Source organism: Stenella coeruleoalba (assembly GCF_951394435.1).
Source record: "Stenella coeruleoalba genome assembly, chromosome: 11".
Classification (NCBI taxonomy): Eukaryota; Metazoa; Chordata; class Mammalia; order Artiodactyla; family Delphinidae; genus Stenella; species Stenella coeruleoalba.
Genome location: NC_137157.1, coordinates 84,706,487 through 84,731,819, shown reverse-complemented (window position 1 = coordinate 84,731,819; position 25,333 = coordinate 84,706,487). Strand labels below are relative to the sequence as shown.

General features: G+C 37.6%; 1 protein-coding gene across 13 annotated transcripts in view; it reads right to left on the bottom strand.

Annotated features, from left to right (window-relative positions):
• Window positions 1-25,333, bottom strand: part of ABCC9 (ATP binding cassette subfamily C member 9) — a 331,111-nt gene that overhangs the window by 107,330 nt on the left and 198,448 nt on the right. For all 13 annotated transcript variants that reach the window (XR_013830487.1, XM_079936823.1, XM_079936819.1 and 10 more), the window contains 8 exons: window positions 23,820-24,014; window positions 21,454-21,606; window positions 20,785-20,940; window positions 19,483-19,617; window positions 17,067-17,229; window positions 12,877-12,917; window positions 11,810-11,952; window positions 4,005-4,113 (listed from right to left, as the gene is read on the bottom strand). Coding sequence is in view for 12 of the 13 variants with exons in the window: in XM_079936823.1 (XP_079792949.1) it covers window positions 4,005-4,113; window positions 11,810-11,952; window positions 12,877-12,917; window positions 17,067-17,229; window positions 19,483-19,617; window positions 20,785-20,940; window positions 21,454-21,606; window positions 23,820-24,014 (1,095 nt within the window). In the remaining variant the exon portion in view is untranslated. The remainder of the gene's footprint in view (window positions 1-4,004; window positions 4,114-11,809; window positions 11,953-12,876; window positions 12,918-17,066; window positions 17,230-19,482; window positions 19,618-20,784; window positions 20,941-21,453; window positions 21,607-23,819; window positions 24,015-25,333) is intronic.

Below are 25,333 nucleotides of genomic sequence, written 5' to 3'. Positions count from 1 at the left end.
TTGCAAACGATAGAAGTTAAAGTGCTGAGCACCAAACTAGGCTTTGGATATTCTTTCTCCAGCTTTCTGGATGAACAGGCCCAGGCGGTAAAAAGCTGTGTGTCATGGCCGAAGGCAAGCAGGCTAACTCAGGGTAAACTAGAATCTAATTCTTAGGCCGTCGGGCTTGTAAACGTTCCAACAGTGCATTTTTGGTCACCCTCTGAATCATGAGGATTTTGAATCCGATACACTCCCATAAATCAGACTGGGCTATATGTCACCCGAAGATCCATGGTGGAATGAGAAAAAGCATAAAGATCTAGGACTTTTTTGCCTATAATATGAATATTATTTCATAAGGAGATCCATAAGCACTGTAGAATGATCTAGTTTTTCTCAAATGTTATAGCATTGCTCTGAGCCAAAGGACTAAAGAAAGTCTCCATAAAACGGAGGATGCCGGCTAAAGCTAGGCAATCTTCACATACTTAAAATGAGCTCCAATTAGGTCATAACTAGACACTTGTCATTCTCTAATTTTGAGTTTAATTTCACATAGAGACAAATGACTGAAGAGAAGGTAGAAAATTCAGTTCTGTAAACCTCTAATTTAGAAAAATATATAAGCTCAAAATTTGTCCCAGAGATCTAGTAAGCAAGTATTTCGACATAAATGATTCTCTGTCTTACTTAAATACCTTATAGAGATTATGAAAGCTAAATAGTAAAACACTTTAAAACTGTTCAATTACCTATAAAAAGCAAAGGATTCTAGAATTGTGAAAGGCTTGGAACGGCAGGTTTAGCTTTTTGATAAATCTGTTGAGTTCTATTACGGGAATCAGGAATGTCCTCGAATAATCAGTAATTTAATCTGAATGAGATATCGTCCTCCAATTTATATCCATCAGCGTATCAAGAGAATATCAAACTACCAAATAGCGCATCGCTAAGCTACACGCCATTCAATACTGAGATTAAAAAGTCACTGAGAAGGACTATCAGTGTTCTGTTGCACAGAAACTACTGAATGCATTTTAAATTTTAAAAAGAGAGAGAGAAAGAGTGCTCGTGACATTTTTAGTTTTGTTTTTCTTCCCACAGTCCTCACAGATAACCTTACATGAGAGATGTAGAAAGTCACTATCCTTTAAGCTGAGTATATTTCCCACACAAGACAGGTCTATATCTGCCTATATTCTCTGTCTTCTAGAGTCATAACTTCTATAGTAGTATCGCCCCCAGAGTTCCAAAAGGAATGACTTCATGTTCTTCACTAAACTAAGGAGAGGTTGGGAGGAGGAGACGTGTTGACAGAGATTTGAGTCGGAGTCTCACAGATGTAATTTGAAGAAACTCTGGCTCTAGACTGTCACTAATTCTCCGTGGAGACTCTGCAGCCAAAACCACTTAACTCTAAGCTTTTACAGAATACATAGCATCTTAAGCGCTCTCAAGTAGGAGTTTCCATTAGTGTTCTTTTCAAACACACAGCTTTTTTCTCTTCATTTTTAAAAGTTTGTCATTTGTGGTTTGGCCCATCAGCAGTGATGAATGGCCCCGAAAGACATCAGAAGTCCAGTCTGGTTTCAATAACTCTGAAGATACTGGAGGCAACTGAAGGGGATTCTTTTTTCCTTCCAACCTTTGCTCAGTTCAATATTTCTCCTATCCCTCATCTCATACAAACCACTCTTCAGATTTCCCTCACTCCACTCCCTCAAACTTGACCTCCTCTGTTCCCTTTCCTGAGGTCATCTCACTCTGCTCATCCCTACATCTCTGAAAGATGATCTATCAAGTTCTTTGGGAATCTCCTATCATCCAAAGTGAGACAAGGCAGGTTCTAATCAAATGCTTGACTTTCCTGCTGCCTCGAAGTGTACACAGTCTATGACGTGTTCCTGTCTTATTGTCCGTGTCCACACAAGAGCACACAAGCATTTTCAGGCTTTGTTACTGCAGTGTCTACAAGCATGGGTGGTGGCTCCTACTCAGACAAAATCACACCTGCTCAACAAAATAACTCGACAGAGAGTAAAAAAATAACTCCAGAAAAGCAGAAGAAATCAGCAAGTCTAAAGACAGCCAAGTGCTTGTCTTAACTATTTTTAGCACGATGTGAATAAAAATTTAATATAGACTGACTTCCTGGTGAAGGTTTTCCAAGCCCCAGTCAATTCCTGTCAGGAGACTGCACATGCATTTTTGTTTGGTTACATAAATGGTAAATATATTAACATTTTTCTCTAATAGTAAATGAATAACTAATTATTAACTTATAATTTATTTTAGAAGAACTTCTTTCTACTTTACTGTTATGAAACAGACATATTAATTTTAAAGACTTTCTTCAGAATTTTTCAGACACGGCTTTCAAGAAAGTGGTTTAATCCAGTCCCGTTAAATATCGTCTAATGGCCAGTGGCTCTTAAATTTACATCTCCAAGGGGGGGTTTCTCTTCTTAGATGCCAATAAATATCTCAAAATTATCATGTGCAAAATATACCTCTTGATTCCACCTCAACAGCAACCTACTCATTCCTCAGCTTCCCTATTTCAGTTATTGGCTCCACCGTCTACCCAGTAGTCAAGCCAATAACCTAGGATTCATCCTTGAGTCTTCTTTCTCCCTCATCCCCTCCATACAACCTATCAGCCAGTGTTTATCAGCTCAGCCTAAAAAGTGTGCGCTGAACTTGATAGCTTCTTCTCAAGGTCCACTGCAACTGCAACAAAAACAAACTCCAACCATCATCATTTGTCTATGTTATTATAATACCCTCTTTACTGATCTATCTGTTCTCTTCTTGTTCCCAATGACAACTCTTCACCCAGCAGCCAGAGTGATCCTTTAAAAATATACGCGAAATTATATGAGTCCCTTCTTTAAAACCCTCCAAACTCTTTCCCTGGTTTACAGGACTCTCAGTCCTTGTTCTTACCTCGTCTTATCCTCCCTTCTTTACCAGGCTTCAGCCATAGTGCTCCTCTGTTCCTTGAACACACCAAATTAATTCCCACCTCAGGGTCTTTGCATCTGCCAGTTCTCTGCCTGAAATGATCTGGCCCCTTTTCTAGGTCTTTGCAGAAGAAGTACCTACTCTTCATTCAGGTCTCAGCTCAAATGCCAGCTCTTCAGAGGGGCCTCCTGGGAAATGACCACCCTGCTTAGAGGATCCCAGTCACTCTCTAATATCTTCTTTTTTTTTATTTTCTTCCCACAGGGAATTGATCTCACTTTTTTACTTGTTTATCATCTGACTCCTGCCTCAAGAAAGCAAACTCTGTGACAAGAAAGATCTTGCCTGCCTTGTTCAGAGCTACATCGCTAGGTCTTGGCACAAAGCACAGGGTAGCTGATAAGTCTGGAAATACAGGCAAATATATAATACACGTTATAGTCCAGGTAAAACATGACAAAATAACATTGTGTTTCCAGGCTTTATGTAGATATGAGTAAATATTTGTGCAACGGATGAATAAACTGGTTCAGGAGTTAAAAGACTCAGGTTTTAATTCTGCCTCTCCCACTAAAATCCTGTGACTCTATTCAAACCGTACAACATGCAAATGAATATATGCATCTAGAAAACAAAATAGGTAACGTAGTGTACTATAGTAAATGAGTCAAAAGACATAACGTATCCAAAAAGCACTTTGGAAACCAAAAAGTATAACATAGTTAAAGGTATTATAAGCATATGGTACAAGAGTTGTAAGCTTATTTTGTATGATTTTTATATAAAGCTTGGGGTAGACAACCTCTCTATTTCCTTTTGAATTGAACATGAGGTGTCCCTCTTGGGATAATCCTTTGATGACTTATACAGACGAGCCTTCTACATTTTTTTTTATCGATTTTAGACTTGTAAGGTTTTTTACAGAAGCAGGCGGCAATTTTTTCTTCATATAGGTTAAAAGTAAAGCGTGCGATTTCTTCTAATTGCACCCACTTTCAATCATCCATCCTCAGGACTGTCCCTTATTCACAGCTCCCGTAACAAAGAAAAGCACTTACGGCTCCAGTGTGTTTCTTACAGGATTCAAATGGAAGAGAACCTTCCCCAGTCAGCCAGCTGTCCTCACCAATCTCATCACTCAAGAGAAACTCATTCAGCTTTTGAACACTGCAAAAGGCAAACAAGCAAGCACACAATAAGGGATAAAAATAAAACCACCACCAATGAAGTTCTACCTAAATAAACAAACTTTTCCCCCACTGTTACCATGGTAAGCAAGCCAGCTCTGAGAGTCATTTCTCAGGACCAATCGGGAATTCAGCTAGGATGCTGGGGGACTGACGGGCTCCCAGCACCTGGGGTTTTCAGCGCTTAAAATGAAAAATCTCAGAAAAACCACAACCAACTGGTCACCCTAAATGCAACCAACTCTCCTTTGCACTTTTTTTTTTTTTTTGCAATTGTATTTCTAGTCAAAGACAATAGAATTGGAGAGGGACTTGAAACAGGGTGGTTAAAAAAAAATAACACCAACAAAGGAAGTATCATTATTCTCATTTTACAAATGAAGGGAAGTAAGGTACAGGGCAGTTAAGTAAAAACATACAGCATATAACACACGGATCATGGGTCCCTGCATACTACGCTACTTTGCTTAAGCACTACTGTATATATTGGACATATTTTCACAACCTGGCAAGGAGAGGGCCCTCTAGAATATTACTACGCAAAACGTTGGCCAAGATCAGTGGCATCAACATCACCTGGGAGCTTACTCGAAACTTAGAATCTCAGGCCCCACCCAAGACCTCCTGAGTCCAAATCTACATTTTAAGAAGATCCAGAGATGCTTCATAAGCACAGTACAGTTGGAGAAGCCCTGTTCTAGAAGAGTAATTTACAAACATTCTTTACTGTGGTCTCCAGGGTCTCCAGAGGCTGCACACAAGACCCCTTGGCCCCCTTACCCCACCCATTCTAATTTTCTCAAACCAGTGTCATAGGATCAAGAGTGAAACGAATCGAAGAACACAATTTGAAAACATCCTCCCATAAATAAAATGATACACTACAGAAAAGTCTGTGAAGTTGAAAAGACAAGAAATGCTCCTTCTAGCACGCTAAGATGCTAACAGTGGGCAAACTGGCCTGGCACCTGCGGCATCACATACAGGGGAAAGATTGCCATTAGTAGGGAACTAGAAAATACACATTTGAAACAAAAGGTTTTTTTATTTTTCATTTCAGCTTGTAGTCAAGCTAAGTGCCTCCAGACAAGTCTGCAGAGTTTGTTTTTGTGACAGACTAAACAATGAAGAAAAGTAAATTCAATTCAGTCTGTTGCCCATGAACTTTAAGCTCTTTAGCCTTGCATGTCATAGAAACCGCTTCCTTCCTTTGGAAACATAAAGGTAGATAAAATCCACTAGGGCAGTCTAACTATTAACTTCTAAATTTCATTTACAGGAAACTAAAAGAAATAATTTTTTCATTCTTTTTTTTATTGAAGTGTAGTTGACTTACAATATCATGTTAGTTTCAGGTGTACAGCACAGCGATTCAGATATATATATCTACAGATATATATATATATATATATATCTCTCTACATATATACATTCCTTTACAGATTCTTTTCTCTTATAGGTTATTAAAAAATATTGAGTATAGTTCCCTGTGCTATACAGTAGGTCCTTGTTGGTTATCGATTTTATATATAGTAGTGTTTATAGCTTAATCCATAAAAGTAATTTTTTAATTGAAGTATAGTTGATACAATATTATATAAGTTACAGGTGTACAGTATAGTGAGTCACAGTTTTTAAAGGTTATACCCCATTTATATTAATAGTTATAAAACACTGGCTATATTCCCTATGTTGTATAATACATCTTTGTAGCTTATTTTATACATAATAATTTGTACCTCTTAATGCTCTACCCTCTATGTTGCCCCTTCCCCCTTCCCTCTCCCCACTGGTAACTACTAAAGCGAACCACTTGTTCTCTATATCTGTGAGCCTGTTTCTTTTTTGTTATATTCATGAGTTTGTTGTATTTTTTAGATTCCACTAAAAAAAATTATTGTTTAAGGAAAGCTTTGGCTGAATAATGCTCCATTTTATGTATATGCTGCATTTTGTTTATTCATCAATTGAGGGACATTTGGGTTGTTTCACTTTTTGGCTATTGTGAATAATGCTGCTATGAAGATGAATGTACAAATATCTATTCAAGTCCCTGCTTTCAATTCTTTTGGGTATACACCCAAAAGTAGAATTGCTGAATCATATGGTAATTCTATGTTTAAGTTTTTGAGCATCTGCCATACTTTTTTTCACGGTTCTGGAATTCCTGACTTACTTAAATATATTCAAGTTATGACTACATGGCTGAACCTTGAAAACATTATGCTAAATAAGATAAGCTAGGCACACAAAAAACAGAAATTGCATAATTCCACGTATATGAGGTAGATAGAATAGTCAAATTCATACAGACAGAAAGTCAGTGGTGGTCCAGGGTCTGGAAGCAGAGGTAGGTACAAGGGGAGTTATCATTTAGTGAGTACAGAATTTAATTTGAGAAATTGAAAACGTTCTGGAGAGGGATTGTGGTGATGTTTGCACAACACTGTGAATGGACTTAATGCCACTAAACTGTACACTTAAAGCGATTTAAATGATAAGTTTTATGTTATGTATATTTTACTGCAATTTTAAAAAGAATTTCAGAACCAAAAAAAGAAAGAAGAGCTCTGGGTTTTGTCCTATCTTTGAGTCTTTGACAGCAAAGCCTGATCCCATAGATCTGAAAGACGGTGTTAGAAATGCCTTAGGAATGGCATTTTATTCATCTTAAATGGCAGCATCCTTTCACTTCTACAGACTTTGTGATTCTGTTCCAAGGTTTAGAAGAGATTAGATTTTAAGGAGCACAACTTTGTCCATCAAAGGAATACCTTTCAGACAACCTCACACTGTGTCTCTGCACACAAAGGCAAGTATGGGGCCAAGTTCGTGTGCCTTTGTAACTAAGTCCAGCAGCTCCTGGTACACGTTACTCAATGAATGTTTGCTGAATCAATCAAAGAAGGAATAAACCAATGATTCAGACACTTAATAAGTAAGGTCAGTTGATTCAATTCTCCATTTCACTTTCTAGCACACACAAATCTTACTGAAGCTTTTATGAAATTAATGAGACCCATTCTTGCTGAATATCAGGAAGCAATGGTCCCTGAGCGTGACTGGAGCATGGGGAGAACTTCTTTGCTCTTCATAAGATCCCATCATGGAACTCCAATTACAATAAACATCGGAGGACCCAACACTGGCACTTTTCTGAATCTCACCCTCCATTTCCCCTCCCCATTCCCATTATTCCAGGCTCTCTGGCTTAGGGTCCCTTGCACTATTTTTTTTGTTTTGTTACTGTCTATCTCTCCCACTAGACTCTGAACTCTTTAAAAGTGAAAATTTTCATCTTCAGAATCTAGCCCAGTGCCAAAAATATAACATAGCAATTCCTCAAGAAGTGTCTGGTGAATGAATAGGTAATACAAAAAACATTTCCTGTTCATATGAGGGCCTTTCAGAACTCACAGAGGCAAAACAACTATGGAAAATGCATGAATCCTGACCAAGGGTGAAGTAATTTCTACCATGCTGCCAGGGTTATATTTTTAAAATGCAAATACGCTCCTACAACAGTCCTCTCCTTAAAATAACAAATGGCCACCCTGCGCCTTTCAGCATCCTTGGCGTCATCTACAGGCTGATTGGGATTTTACTCTCCAGCTTCATCTCCCAGTGCTTTCCTCATCAGGACCTTTCTCCAACTACATGCAATTACCTTTAGTCCCCAGAAGGTACCAAGATCTCTCACCTCTCTGCTCACTCCTTCCCCTTGCATACATTACTCCCTCACACAGAATGTGTTTTCCCTTTTTATTCAACTGGCCAAGTCCTACCTATTCTTTAAGATCCCATGAAGGAGTTATCACCGCCTTTAAACCTTTACTGACCGGACTGTCTCCCTTCTCCCTTGATAAGCTTCAATGAGCCTCATATGTGGCCCATGGTATTCTGTGTAGTGCTCTATCACAGCATAACATGCGTGTTGTAATTACCTTCCCTTCCCAGTCTCTCCAGCTAGACTGTGGACTCCTGTGGATTTCACTCCATCTTTCATCTTTGCCATCCCCAATGCCTAGCAAGGTACCTGAACTGCTTAATAAATGAATGTGGATCCACAGAAAGATATATCCCTGAAGCATGAAACGGAGTTCAATAAAATGGTGTTAAGTTAGTAAGATGGAGATTTGTTAAATATCTAAAATATATAGGCAATGTGCTGGGCATTTTTCATGTATTATCTCATTTAATTCTCCCAACCACCATAAGCAGGAACCATTATGATACTCATCTGATAAGTGTGGAAGCTGAGCCATAGAGGCACCAAATAATATGCTTGTGGTTGAACAATGAGTATTCCATGGCTGTGCAGGTATTGAAAACAGGTAAACTTGATACCAAACAATTCCCTGTCCTGCCTCCATCACCTTTAAGTTTAGTGTTTTACTAATTTCTCATTTGTTTAGGTAATTCATCAACGTATTTAAGGTTTTGTTACCGATGATATTTTTTCACTTTTCAAGTTTGAGTGTTTATATACAGCTTGAGTACCTTGGACGGGTGCTATGTTTTGGGGAAATAACTGATTTTGTTGCTGGCAGTTATGTGTTTTCTTGTGGAAACCATGAAAGTTTTGTAAATGTGGACCAGGTCAACCTGCGAGCATGTTCTACGATAAATATAGTAACAATTTATTTGATTGAAGGTAATCACAGTAGACTAGCCAAGGGTACTTTCCTTTGGGAGGTAAATGAGAGAAAGGACACAGAGTTATCTTCCACCAAAGCAAGGGATTAGTTTTACACATTTTTTTCCTTGGTAAATAACATCTCTGGATATAGACACTGCATTGTACATCAAGTACCAGAAACCTAAACTCAAATTATTTATAAAGGATACAATATAGCAACTTAACCTTTTCCTCCAGAAAAGCAAAACACATAAACTATTTTCTTACAAGTAAAGCAAAGAGGACAAGTAAAGCGAGCATCATGAAAAAAATCACTAATTCAAATATTTTAATATTTTAGAAACTAGTGACTTTCCTACTTTTCTTCATTTCTTCCCTCCGTTTTGCAAATGCAGACGAACACATCACCATAAAAGGTCCAGAAAACTCAAATGATGTGGGGTGCTGGGGTTACTAGGAGATAACCTGAATCTTAACTGCCTCTTTCTTGCATTTTATTATGTATACATAAGATCCCACCCAGTGAGCACCACAAAAGACAATTTTGTCTAACAAGCTAAACATTTTTAAAAGAAAGCATAGAATTTTCTCGAAGCAACGAATTTTACATGGCATGGAATTTTCCTCCAGCAGAGAAGTTTACACACATCTCTTACAGGCACACGTAACACAAGTCGCGGAGTATGCTGCACCCTATTCTAACCCACCAAATTTCTGAATGCATTTCAGAGTGTAGCAAAGAACTTATGACTTCCACAGTCCTGAAGAGGAGGTTTCAAAATCAGCTAACCAAAGTCTCCGATTATAAACAGGCTGCTCAACTCGCTGTGGGCCAACTGGCATTAAAGCCTGGTCACGGGTTCCCAGGCAGAGGAAATGCCAAGCCCAGTCCACACTGGGAAAGACGCTCATTTGGGTTCCGAGAACCGGCACACAGTGGGAAAAAGGACTGGCCTCCTCTGTTGACTGGTCATCTCCCTAGGACCCACAAATCAACCACTGAAATTCATTTTAGAGAAGCAAGTTTTTATAAGCTGATTCTATTTGGCCTATGGCTTGGGAAATCTGGAGCTGAGCCCTGAAAACAGACTGGTCTTTATCAAACTGGCAAGTGCCTTTTCCCTGGAACGTACAGAAGAGAGAGTGCTACGCAGAAATATACGGTGATTACGATCCACCCTCAGCTTTACTAGGATTTACTACAGCAGGACTGTATCCTATGGACTTGGGGAAACCCACACTCCTAGATGTATTAATTTTCTTTCACAGTAACTCTTAAAAGTGCTTTCGGTGCTTGGTAACCTCCTGATTTCAGAGGACTGATCTATTCTTAGTTATCAACTGCTTTCTATTTGACTTGTAGCACAAAGTCAAATTCAATTAAAAAGGCAACCGTGAGAGGGACAGCTATTAAGTGGAGAAAATGAAAATAAGAACCAAAATAGCAGACTCTGGCCATTTATCAGTTTTATTGTTTGAAGTCGCTTCCCTTCCAGAGCACTGCCTAATTTGGAAGTGGTGCTACAGAAATCAGTCAGTGATCCGTACAAGTGTTTCAGAAGTCAGAACAATAAGAAAATGAGGGCAGATGAGGTCAGAGGGCCTGAGCTTTAAACTCTTAACAGCTCCAGAATCTGTTACTAACAGCATATCTTACAGAATAGGATCGAAATCTTGTTAAGGTATTAGTGTAAAAAATCAGAACCTGGTTTATAGTAAGATAAGGTATATGAATTTTAATGATATTTGGTATCAAGTCTTTGTTAAGCCAATATAAACGATTGCCTAAAACTAGAGGTTCTGGTATCTTGAATATTCAAAAATAGTTTGCTTAACAATACATAGACATTGGGAAAGTATTTCATTTTAAAGGACCTTACAATAGATGCTCTACATTGCTGTTATGACAACACTATGCTTAGTATATTTAAGGCCTCAATTTTCCAATTTTCCTTCTGTATTGAAACATCTTGGCATTTCTTTCAAAGGCCAGATATAAATATGATAATGACTGTTTATGAAACATGCTGAGGTTTTATAAGGTTTATAAGACCTTATAGCAAAAAGCAAAATACCACTCTAAGACTACCTTGTTTATAATATAGACTGAAACATAGCTACAGCACTACAGCACATACAGGGTAGCATAATATAGTATGGTAACATATTTATTATATAATACAAGTAAAAATGGTGGGGAAATGGTCATTATCAGACCACGTCTATTTTTATGGGAAATTGTGAGTCTGACATAAAGTCTACACTGCTTAGCAACCTATAGAAGTACACTTAAAATTAACAAAACACTGCACTCAGTTTTGCAAAGTTTTTTCCATTTTCAGAGACTGTGAGCCTGGATTTTTTTTTTTTTTGGCCAAATTAAACTAAAATTAAAACAGAAAATATGTATTGATAGGAACATTCTCCATCACTGCCGGTAAAAACATAAACTGGCCCAGCTTTGCTGGAAAATGTTATGGCCATATTCATTACAAAAAACTTAAAAATCTGTACACATTTTGACCTACGTCTCCTTCAATGGAAAACAACATGGCCATACTCATCAAGGGCATTAAGAAGATGCATCTATTAGAACAAGTATCACCACTTCTAGAAATCTGACTTTAGAAAATAATCAGAGAAAAGTTTAAAGATAAAAAGATGCTTCTCTCAAATGTAATTTACATTATTTATGTTACACGGGTGAAAACAGAAACATTCTAAATGTCTAAGAAAGAGGTAACCATTAAGTAAATTAGAATACTTCCCAACAATGGAATATCATGTAGCCAATAAACGTAATGTATTATGGTCTTAATGAGGGGAAAATTAACCCTCCAAAGTTCAAAATTTTTATTTTAGAATAATTATTTTTATATGAAATAGATAAAAGACTGAAAGGTAGCATACCAAAATTTTAACAAGTTATCTCTGGGCAGTGATTTGGATGTTCTTTTGATACTTTTTCTAACTTACTACCATGAACAGATAGCATTTCTATAATCAAGCAAAGAACTCCAGACATTCCAGCACATACCTGATGATGGCTTTGACGGCAAACCTGACCACAGTGGAGAGCAGGAAGAGAGGGGTGACCAGGATGTGGAAGAGAGACAGTGAAGCAAAGGCCTCCGCAGGTTTGAGATTGTTCCCGCTGGCATACGCATGCGTCACAAATGTCTGTGCATAGAAAGGATTTTAGAGAAAGCTAGAGAAAGGTTCACAAATACTTGTTCAATTTTACAAGCCTAACAAATTCTACTATGCCAATATGTCCATTGCAACTCTGAAAAATATAATACAATTACTTCATCCGAATCACTCCCTAAGAAAAATAACACTTGCTATTGGTAGAGTACTTAATGGTTTACATTCATTCTAGCAGTAAACTTGTGAAAGGGGCAAAACAGATTCTATTGACGGATTAGAAAATTAACTTCTGTCAGATTACTGAGATGGGGGAATAACCATGAGAGAATCCAGAGTTCTTAACACCTACTCAGGCTCTTTCCAACCAATACTAAATTTTCTGAGAGAAAAAAGGAAACATTCCAATGTTTTAGGGTCTCTATTGTAGATCTTTCCTAAAATCGCCAACAATGGTGTCCAAGGCAGACTTGTTTACAAATATTTCTAAGTATAATACTAGTTCCTGGGTTTGTCCTTTTTGTTTGAAATATAATGTAATCATTTAAGATTTTCCAGTTGTTGATCTAGCACTATCTTGTAAGAATGTCCAGGAACCAGGTCATGGAGGTTAGGACAGTAAAATTTCAACCTCTGCTAATTTTGCTCCCCAGGATACATCTGGCAGTGTCTGGAGATATTTTTGATGGTACTAACGGCATCTAATAAGAAGCCAGGGATGCTGCTAGACATCCTAATGCAGAGGACAGGTTCTCACAACAAAGAATTAATTATTGGGCCCAAAAAGGTCCACAGTGCCACGGATGAGAAACCCCGGATTAGAACTATCACGATGGAGACAGCAAAGAGAAAACTGAAGGTGAGGTAATATATGTTACCACCCACCCATTCTTGTTCCTAAGTCATTTCTGAACACTGACTTAAGTCCATTTCTTAAGGTAAGAAAAAGTGGCTTACAGCAAGAACAGCTGCTATGGGAATTGCCGCGTTCATGAAGACTGTGGAAAGAAACCAAATACATTAGTTTCAGTGAACTGTGAGACATTTCAGTAACTTTAATTAATCATCAATTATTACTCTAACTTTCCTTGAAGACAGGAAAGACCAAGTACATTAAGTAACATTTTTGTCTTGAGTCCACAAACATTTCCCAGTTGGTATTTCCTGGTTCACAGTTGTGAACTCCCATAGGTGAGACTTAACCAGAAAATGTGAAAAATTATTTTTTTTATGAAATGTTACAAAGAGCAAAATTTAGATAAAGTTATTAGAATTTAACACATATGCATTCTTCAGAGTATTCACGGTCTGTATTTTGTTTGGTCCACTAAACTAACTTAAAAACATAAAAATTGGGATATTACACAGATAAAAAGAATTCGACATCACGTGAAAAATCTCCTTCCAGCAGTGATATTAATTTTCACTTATAGACCTTTTGTTTAATAAAATAGCTCCATATCCTGGGCCCTCTGCTTGTTTAAATATCTCTCCAGGAATATATTGCACTATCACTTGACAAACATAATATGCAGAACTGAAATGAGAAAAACTCATATTTAGGCTAAAATACTAGCATTTGGAAGTAATAGGAAAAATAAAAAGCCAAGTTGATGATTTGTAGTTATTTTGTCATAAACCATAGAGTTTTAGGAACGGAGGACCAAAAAGTAACTGCATTGTTGGTAACAGGGCCAGGCAATGGCAGAGCAAGAACTATAATCTAGTTTTCTTGATGCTCAGAAGACAGTCCATCTAAAAACTATCACCAGCTCTCATGATCCGCTCTCATGAACTGTCCTTACCACTGCGTACAGACTCAGCCTGTGCTTCTGAAGGTCCAGAGGTGGCTTAGCTATCAAATCTGAATTCTTGTACGGTACCAGCAATCCAAACACGGCTCTGAGACTCATAACAGTACAGATGAGGAATCATGTTTCTGTCTTCACCTTTCTCTGGCTATTATTACCTTTTTTTCCTAAGTGTATTTCATTCTTTTCCTCCACATCATGATTTATAACTCATTCTAAATATCTTTAAATAAGTAATCTCCTCCTGATGAGGAAGAGTGAGAGCAGTTGCTATTTTACTAAAACCTATTTATTTGGCACTCTGCACCCAGTGCAGGTTATCAGGGACCCTTCCTACATCATCATAAAGATGAGGGTGAGACGCCCGAGGTCACACAGCTGGGCTCCTCAGACCGTACTCACCACCACTTCACTCTGCCACTACTCAACAACTCACAATTACTGAGGTATGATGGGAGTACCTTCTCCTATTTAATGATTACAACTACCCTGCGCAATAATGAGGAAACAACTTAGGAAAGATGAGTAACAGGCAAGATTCCAAACTAGGAGATGACAGAGCTTGGATAAAACCCAGACCTTTCTAGTCAAAAGCTTCATGTTCTTCCCACTTCTCCATATAAAACTCTATCAAAGTGAAGAGAGAAAAAATAAAACCGTACCCTTGTCTTTCGCCAAAAAATGAAATCCATGAACAGCACATGACCATTTGGCAGTGGAGATTAGGAAATGATTTAACAGAATCTCTTTTGCCCTCAGATATGATCTCCAGTGGCAAGAACACTGATCATAGAGATGGACCTTCAGTTTTATTAGTATTTATCCTGTTTAACTTTGCTTTTCAATATTTTCCGATACCACAGATTGAGCGCTTTTATGTTTCAGGTGCTTTTCTAAACACATTACATACATTATCTTATTTAATTCCCCCAGGTATGCTTAATACTGCCCAACTTCCTGATGAGGAAACCAAGACGTCACCAAATGCCAACCAAGGATGTATAGCAGACAAGTTGCTGAGGCAGGATTTCATTTCAGATCAGCCTGCACTCTAAGACCCAACAGTAACCACTATGTTATACAGTTGACATTTTTCTTTCTTTCTTTCTTTTCTTTTTTTCGGTCTAAACTTACGGTACTCTGCAAATACTATTTACAAACTATTTTTAACAGTGACAGAAGAGCGCCACGTCCACTGCCTCATTTGACCCTCACAATATACCTGTGAGAAAGGTATTATTCTTATTACACCAATTTTTAGAGGAGAAAACTGAGGGAGGTTATTGAACACTAGCCCACTTGCCAGGTGCGTTATACAAAACAATGAGTAGGAAGCCCTGGATGTAGTGCCTGGAATAGAGTCAATCAACAAGTCAGTCAACATTTGCAGCATTCCTTAGTCTATTCTAATCCTTACTACAATCCTACATGGTAGATTGTTATTTTCCACTGTCACACATGAAAAAATTGAGGCTTGGAGGATAGAAATAGTAACTTGGTCAAAGCCATACTGCTATGAAGTGGCAGAATTGAGATTTAGAGCCAGGTCCATTCAACTCAGATAATGGAAGCTCTTCACCACCACCAACACCACACGTAACCAAATTGGAAAACTTGGAAGTGGTGTTAAGTGGAACTTTACACAACTGATACAAGAATTCCTGCTGCCTATAATCATAAAAACATGATTATGCGTTTTCACCATCATGATTTCTTGTTTTTCTTTTCAGTATGGCCTCCTCTGTCCTCTTCTCTTTTGTCTCTGACTTTCAAACACCAACCCAAATCTTACATAACTGGGTTAAGGTGAGTTAGCAACCCACCCCTGCCATTTAGTAGCTGGATGATTTGGGGGAAATTCAAGTTACTTAAGCTCTCTCCACCTTAATCTTTTAATTTGCAAAATGAAGGTAATAACAGAATTAAAATCTTTGGGGAATTCCCTGACGGTCCAGTGGTTAGGACGCTGCACTTGCAATGCTGGGGCCTGAGTTCGATCCTGGTCCTGGCCAGGGAACTAAGATCCTGCAAGTCATGTGGCGTGGCCCAAAAAAAAAGAATCAAAATCATTGGGCTGTTCTGAGGATTAAATAGGACGATATATGTAAAGCTACTTATGGCAATAATTGGCTGAGTATCTCAATATATTTTTGTTATTATCATTATTATCATCATTATTTCTGGCTGTATCCATCCTCGCCACGAGAACTTCAGTCCACTGCAGAGAGAAATATATTGTAGGAGCCAGCAGCTTAGAGCACTATCATATAAGCAAGTGAATATCAATCATTCCATCTTCTAGCGTTTTGACACCATATTAGCAGTGATGCGGAGCTGGAAGATAAATCTCCTCCCCATTTCATTTCTAATGTATCCAGCATTAGGGCTAGAATAAATGAGCTATATAAACCAAATATTTTCCTTAAATCCATTTCACAAAAGTAATGTTTATAATCTCTAAGGACTCAAGTAGTTTAGAATTCAAAGGAAACAATCTATAAACCTTCAAAACTTTAAGTTGTTGGAGGTCTGGGGAACAATAGAAATGAGCAAAACTGACACACAAACTAAATCAAATATTAGTGAGAGTAGTTTGGCTAAGTTCAGAAGAATTGTACTAACACGAACTCATTATTCTTGAGAGCATTCAGTGTCACTCTCTGAGAAAAAAAACAATAATATTTTTGTAGCAATTGCTTTTTAAAAATTAGAGTTGTGGAGAAAATGCTTTGTATTTAAAAAGGTTTGAAAGTGTATTGGAAAAGAGGATTTTATGTGAATGCAGTCTGGCTTCTTTCAACTGGAAATGCTGACACTGTTTTCTCCTCAATTTTCAAAACTGGCATTTCACATGCAATCTTCGAGGAAACATAATAACATAAACTCCCAAAGAGACAGGGAAGACAACCTCACATAATTTTTAAGGATGTCTGGGGACAAGAAGATCAACAGTATTACAGTCAAATCAATTTAAATAAATGTGTACTGAAAACCCATGATGCATCCCAACTGTAACTGATAAGAGGGTTTCAATTATCAGTACTACTAATCATCACCATCCCCATTTTACAGATGAAGAAACCAAGGATTTCGGATGTCAAGTAACATGGCAAAGACACACATTTGTAAAGAACTGAATTCAGGTCTACTTGACTCTTAGCTTGTCCTAACTCTGCTCTTTAAATTTAAATAACCTCGCGTGGCTAGCGGCTATTGGACCACACAAACGGAGAAAATAAATGGACTTCCTCTGAAGCCCAGAATGCCTCAATGATCACAAGTTAAAGTGAACAGACCACATGTTTTTCGGTGGTCCTCAGAGCAACAGCAACTTACTGGAGAGTGATGTATAAAGAGCAAAGGTTTTGAGACTGGATAGTTCTTTCATTCTTGTTTCTTCCACACTCTTGCAAAAGATGTGCTCCCAGGCGTACAACTTTAGAAGTTTGATGCCTTTCAGTATTTCATTTGTTTTCTTCAGTCTCTCAGTGGAATAATCCTATAAAAGAAAGGAATAAAAAACAATGCAAGCTGCATCCAAGTGAATCAGAGAGGCAACACCACATGCTAGATAGGGATTGAGGAGAGCGTGATTTCTGCCTGGCTCTGAGTCTAATGATGGCTGTGAGATTCCCGGGAGAAGCAATGAAACTCTCTGTACTGCTGCCTCCAGTGTGAAAATGAAGAGTTGAATGAGACGGCCTCAAATTTCTTTCCACCTAAAAAAACTGTTTATGCCTCTCTTGCTTTGGTTTAAATAAAAGCAGTTTCTTAAGTTTCACATGATTTCCTTGAATAATATCTGCAGATAACACACACAGACATGTAGGGAAATGATAAAGAGGCTTCCAATGGCTCCTTCTAATATCTGAATCATTTCTTTCTCCCCTCAGAACTATCCCTCATACTTAGGAAAAGAGAAACAATGAATATAAGAAAAGTCAGTCTGCTTCTGATTTGGGAATGTGAGGGTACAGTACTGTGTGTGCTCACAGTGAGTCTTCATAAGACACTTATTGAAACCAAGGCTATTGTTTTTAACATCAAGAAATCTCCACCTCCTTCTTCATAAGCTCTTGTGTAAGGCCTAACTTAGAGGTACTGATTGCTAACCACTTGGATTAACTGTAAAGAGATGTGTGGCAGATCCAAAAGCCTCTCTTTTGTCAACTGTTTCAGTTTCCTCCAAATCTTACATTAGAATTACTAGGAAAGTGCAACATCACCTGTGAACTCTCAAAAGGATCCGCAGAGTGGCAAAAGGCTGATAGGAGGAAGCAAAAGCAGCAAATGATATGATTTTTTTGGAAGTATAGCTGATTTACAATGTTGTGTTAATTACTGCTGTACAGAAAAGTGGTTCAGCTATACATATACACATTCTTTTTTTATATTCTTTTCCATTATGGTTTCTCATAGGATATTGAATATAGCTCCCTGTGCTCTACAGTAGGACCTTGTTGTTTATCCATTCTATGTATAAATGCTACATCTGCTAACCCCAAACTCCCACTCCATCCCTCCCCCAACCCCTCCCCTTTGGCAACCATCAGTCTGTTCTCTATGTCCCTGATTCTGTTTCATAGATAGGTTCATTTGTGTCATCTTTTAGATTCCACATATAAGTGATATCATATGATATCTGTCTTTCTCTCGCTGACTTACTTCACTTCGTATGATAATCTCTGGCTGCGTCCATGTTGCTGCAAACGGCATTAGCAAATGATCTGATTTTATTCACCCTTTTGTCTCTTGAGGGTCTTAAGGGCCTATCAATGACTGCTTTGGTGAGTGAACGAATCAGTATGAATGGCTAAATGAAAGTCAGATGTTGGTTTGTCATGTCCCCTCTTTGTGTCCCTCTTCCACACCTTTCTGTATTCGTGTCCTGGAGTAAAGAGGGTAGATGGCTCAGACAGAAATAATAAGGAACCTCGTCAGAAGCGGCAGAAAAACAAGTGATAAAAACCACTTGTGTGACATGAGACTTGCTTGTCACGGTAGAAACACCAACTTGGGAAACAGTCCACCAGTGGCAGCATCCCTACACTTCACGCCTGATTTACAGACCGCCTTGCTCATATTTAATCAAACTTTATTTCTAAACATGCTGTCAACAATTTTATTATTTGCAAATATTTCTTTAAAAGAAGCCAATTCTTGCTCAAATAAAATGATTTCATGGCAAATTGAAGCCAGAAAGGGTCAATAATGAAGCTTTTTCTTGCTTGCCAAGTTGACCACGAACATACTCAGGCAGAGCAGCTGCCACTGAAACACTTCAGTGTAACTCCATAGCTCATCACATGGTCTGATTCAACCCTAGGGACATTTAATTTCAGAAGCGCCAAATCTGACCCTTTATTTGTTCCTCGATCCATTTCTCCCATGTCAGTAATTGGCATCCAATGTACGTGTAATCTAAAGTACCCGTAAGTGCGTTATCTAGTACCCGTAAGTATAGGTAAGTGACCTACAAGAAGATCCAAAGCCTCATCACATCATGACTTGTGAAAACATCAGGCATTGGGATTCTTGCATTTATAGTCTAAGACCGTTCCGTCTTAGATGTCAAATCCACTTTTAAAAATTGTTGAGCAGCCCAGAAATTTCCCATTTGCTGCCTAAGAACTGAAATGAAATATAATGATTTCCAAATAATCCTGAGTGGTATGTATTAATTTCCTATATTTTAAAAATAAAACCGCATGACTAGATTTTCCTAATAAAGTTTCCAAAAGATGTTACTTACAAGAGTGCTCTTCTGAGCCTCTGCCAACTTTGTAGCAATGAAGTACTGAATGGGCGCCAGGAGCACAATGACAGCAGCACCAACCAACGCGCTGGACCCAAGCAAATTGTAGAGCAGAATCACGCCCATTATGATCTAGCAGGGAAAATACAAGGCAAGGGGAAAAAGAATAGGGGTGTGGGGACCACTGCATGAAAGGAAGGATTTTTTTAGTGAAATTACAGTGTTTCTTAATTATTAGATTAAGTGTATTTGGAAGTCAGCTCAACTGTGACAGCTGAGTTTTACTATGATTTATCTGGCGAAGGCTAAATAGCTGGAATTTATTTTTAGTGTCATGATGTGTGCAACTGGTACCGAACCAATTTACTGCACGAAGTTGCAGAGGGGTCCCAAGGAGGCTTTCAACCTGAAACAGGCTTAAAATTTTTAAAAGAACACAAGATTTTTCTAGAAAATGTTGTCACCCGCCATAAATTTAACATCCCATATTCTCTTGGAACTGTATTAGCTTTTCAAGGCAAGGGGGATAGAAAGTAAGAACCAGCATCATCATGTAAGAGAACAAGATAGTTGTTTGTGGACTAAGTGATCTGAGCTCGTCAGCTCCTCAATGACCCCAGAAGTCACTTAATGACAAAAAGGGTAGGTCTAACTAAAACCGTGGAGAAGCTAATGCTGGTGCCCCATCTTACCTTACTTCCCTTTTTAAATTTATTTCCCAAACCGAAGACTGAACCATGTAGGCCTAGCCTCTCCAGTTTGTCACCTTCTTCTTTTAAAACTCAGGTTTTAACCCTGTTATCTTCTCTTGTTGTTGTTTTTTTTTTCAATTTCCCAATAGCTCAGTTTATCACAGCTCAAGATGTCAACTAATGAATTGTATCCATCCATACAGTTAAAGCCTTTAACCATGCCTATATGCCAATGATAACAGCTTATTAGTGACCTTCTGGAGGCAATGGCACATTAGTTTAGTGACTAATCAATTAGGCTCTTTGGGAATTCCAATCAAAATGAAAATTCCCTTCAGGTCACCTCTGATGCAGTCATTTAGAGGCAGCCTGGAATTTTTGATGCATTTTAAATTACACCATGTAGGCAGCTACCTAGTTGATCTGTGTATAAACACATTTTGATAAAATAAAGCACATTCTAAATCTTTGTGCCAAGCACTGTGAATGATATACACATGGATTTGGATTTCCATTACGAATGAAAAAACGAACAATAAATTTTAAAACTGATATCTTCTTGTTCTTATTTCCTCTGCAAATAAGAATCTTACTTATATTGACCTACCTGAACAGGCATAGCCCATAGATTGGGACACAGGAACAAGAACCACATGAGTTGATTGGTTTCAATGGCAACCAAGTTATTGATCTGCCCCAGGGTCATCTCACCCATGGATAAATTAGATGTAGAAAGCCGCAGGATTTTATTGTATATCATGGCCTGAAAAAAAAAAAAAAAAAAGCAATGTACTTGAAGCTCTAAATTTAATAATCAACATTATGCTTATTTTCATTGAAAAAAATAACTTTTTAAAAATTTTTGAAAAAAAGGAGAAAAACCCTATAATGCCATCTTCTTAAGTCAACCATTATTTTCATTTCAGTATTGTTACTTTCAGTCCTCAACTAAAGAGAAACTTATTTTTTCTTGTGATATAATCTAAACATATATTCAAATTTAAACATAATCTCTGGAACAAATAGTAACAGAAATAAATAAATGCAAGATTTCAAAATATTTTAATATATTATTATAAGTATTATTTTTAATTCTCAGTGGGTTTATTAATTAGCTCTGTGGTTCTTTTTTATTCATTAGATCCTAGAAGTGTTGATGTCATAATATCACAGTGAAAATGGAAGGAAAAAACTAAACTGAAGCCTCTACCATTCCTATCACTGGATGGTATGTGGCATTTTCAAGAGGCCAAGATCATTCAAAGCTTGTACGTACCAGCAGGGCTCCACGGAGATTAATGCCAGTCTCTATGGTTACATAGTAGGAAGCCTGCAAAAATGTCCGTTGCAGAATAAGAGCCAAGAACAGAAGAACTGCTAGAACATAGGCATTTTCAAGAAATTCCTTTGATGAGAGGGTTTCTGAAGTCTTATCCCAAAAGAAAAAAAGATATAAATTAAAACTGTTCATATACTGGTATACAGTTTGCATGCATTAAACAATACATGGTTGTTAAATATAAAAATTCAATGTCTATAGTACAGCGATGGAATGAGCCACAGCAAGGCAATTTTGGGTTTTCCTCATAATATCCACAGATACAAATACAAACCCGTTCAATGTAAAAATTCCCAAATTGATGATTAAGATGGCTGGAAATGCCTGAAGGCATTTGTAGGAAAAAAGGTATATTAAAAATTTTTTAAGTTGAATACATTTTCTACAAAGATATAGTCTACCTTAGTTAACTGGAAAATAGTAAACCAAGATAGAAGTTAGTTTAGACTGTAATTTAGAAGTAGAAGCTAAAAGCTGATAGTCGGTCAGAAAGACCAATGGGACAAAAATAAAATTTCCAAGACCAATGAAACTAAAATACAATTTCCATAGCCTTATTAATTTAAAATAATTCTACAGAGTTGACTTTTTCTGATCTTCATCTATCTGAATTCATATAATGAAATAAATTATAAAATACATAATTTGGCTATTTATTTCACCCACATGACACTTTCAGTGACAAAACACAACTTATGAAAAACTGTTTTAGTCAGATTATGACTTAAGTCATCATAAGAATATACAGATTGATTGCTTTTTGTTTGTAACTAGCATATGGTAACTTGTTTGTTAGAAGTAAGGGAAAAGCAACACTCAAATCAACACATGTCAATTTGGGCACTCTTCAGTTTTTATGGTTTAGATCCGTTAAATTCTACTTCTGGTCCCCTTCCTCTTCTTTCCTGGGGATACGTACAAATGTGTAAGTGTCTTCCTTCTCAGAAAAATACATGGTTAATATGTGTAAGGGAGAGGGATGATGGAATTCTATGTGGAATTCCGATATCTGTATGTAAATCAGGCTACTAGGGACAAAACATCACAAACGTGTATTCAATGGTAAAATATCTGGTTCACCTCTATTACAATTGAGCACTAATATATGCAAGGAACTGGGCTAAGCATTGTGGGCACAAATGGGAACTGTTCTTAGTTGCTCTGTTTAAAAGAGCTCACAACCTAGAAAGGTAAGTATATCCACAAATAACCTGCTTCATTATAAATAGCATTTATGGTAAGTGTCAACGCAAAGTGAACAACGTGTTAGAAGGGTACCAAGGAGAGTCAAATTCCAACGAGGACAAGCAGAAAAAGTTTCACCGAAGATGCAGCATTTACTGCAGGCTTTGAAAATGTGTACAATTTTAATAGGTAAAGAAGGGCTTCCCTGGTGGCGCAGTGGTTGAGAGTCCGCCTGCCGATGCAGGGGACGCGGGTTCGTGCCCCGGTCCGGGAGGATCCCACATGCCACGGAGCGGCTGAGCCCGTGAGCCATGGCCGCTGGGCCTGCGCGTCCGGAGTCTGTGCTCCGCGACGGGAGAGGCCACAGCAGTGAGAGGCCCGCGTACCGCAAAAAAAAAAAAAAAAAAAAAAGGTAAAGAAAAGAGGACAGGAAATTAGATTGAGAGAATAGAAAAGGAAAATTGATTCATCGGGACTAGAGTTTCTATATGTGAAACTAGGGAAATCAACTCTTATTTTAGAAAGAAACTAGGTGGGAAGTTCATGATGCAGACTTTCTTAACAGGAAATACAAGATATAAATTTATAACAGCAAATAATTTATACTATATAGTCCCCAACAGTAACATAATATCTAATAAAAGTATAATGTGACTGGCCCTGATAATTGTGAAACAGGATGATGGCTTTTACTATATAGGAAAAGATAAAAGTACATACTACAAATCACATTGCCAATATCATTGGTCATAGGCCTCTAAAAAAGTGACTCAGCCACCCTCATGTACTCATGCATGAAAATTCTTTACAGAATTGCTATAAAGATCTAATAAAATAATCAATATGAAATTTCTGAGCATCGTTTCCAGCACACAGTAAACGCTTATTAAATGTTTATAGTCTCTGAATCTGAGAAATAATTTTGCTGGCCACGTCCATTCATTGAATACATACACTCATGTTTTTCTCTACAAGGAAAATTATTGTTTTCTTTCTTTTAAAAAGCATTCAATTCTCTGTAAATAAGCCTGTTTGAATGGCTCATAAAACTGCATTTTAAAAAAGTATAAAGAAATTTGCCAATAATATGTTTCCTTTCAAAAGCACCACAAACTTACTCCTGTTGTGTTATTTGTCCCATTCTGGGTTTCATTCACACGTTGAACTATTCCAGAAATACAGAGAGGTCCAGCAAAACCCAGTAAGTCAGCAAGATAACGAAATGTGCTACTAAGTAGAATGGGTCTCCCGAAAGCTGTGTACATTGCTAGCCATATAGATGGAGTCCGATTCGGATGCTCGGCCACTTTTTTCTGAAAGAAAAAATAAACACCTTGAGGAACCATAATAAAATAATAGAGCAGCAATTAATCCTAGGAACTATGGACATCTCTTCCAATATTTCTTATATTTTAAAAGATTAAAAATAAATGTTACTGAATCCCTTTCAATATGGTACATATAGTCTGGTATCCTTGCATCCTTTGTAAACAATAACTACTGAATGTGTTTTAATGAAATAGAGAGAATGAAGAGTAACCAGGCCAGTTTTTCACACATTTTGTATTATTTTTCGTTGTCAAAGGATGATCCCAAATTCTTAAGACCAAACTAATTTTAATTCCCTTTGATTTAGAAAATGAATAAATTTGTCATGAATACTACCAAATAACACTGTATGGAAAAGAAAATAGTAAAATACAAAGGTCCAGGTTATTGACAGTCTAGTTAACATTTCTGAAGTCACCAGATCACAAGAGATTCACCTATCAAGTTACAAGCTAAACAAAAGAGATCATCCAACTTCAAATTGTTTCTTCTCCAGGTATTTCCCATCTCCATAAATGGGGGTCGATAATTTTTTAAAAGTTACATTAGACTTGTGTTTCCTAGTTATTCCTCAAAGAAATGCAGAATGAAGAATGGCATATTTGCTTAAGCCAACTCATGGCTTCACACTTCTATAATCATGTGCTGAAAAGATTTTAAGACCTGAACAATTATAATTACATCTTGGAGAGGAAGTAGATAGAGTTTCTTCACTGTGGCAAAGAAGCTAACTCAATGCATTACAGTTCAATCGTGTTTCATATTCAACTCCCTGTGAGATGAATAATTCAGTTATTTTTTAAAGTTTACTGATAAAAGACATTAACACACTGAGTTCAAGTGACTCTGTATTATAAAGAGCAGTCAGAAAATTTAAGCTATGCTTAGGCTATAGCGTTCATCTTTGCTTTAGAAAAGAAGTTTTTAAAATATTATGAAGGGCTTCCCTGGTGGCACAGTGGTTGAGAGTCTGCCTGCCGATGCAGGAGACACGGGTTCGTGCCCCAGTCGGAGGGGCTGGGCCCGTGAGCCATGGCCGCTGAGCCTGTGCGTCTGGAGCCTGTGCTCTGCAATGGGACAGGCCACAACAGTGAGAGGCCCGCGTACCGCAAAAAAATATATATATATATTATGCAATACTTTTCCCAGAGGTGAAACCAGAGAGGTGACTCAGGTTCGTTTGTAGTAACCATTTCCTGCAATATTAATTTCATAACACACATTTTTGACACAAAACAGAGGTCATTTTCATCATTTACCATAAATGCTTTGTTGATCTTGATTTAGAACAGCCAAAAACTCT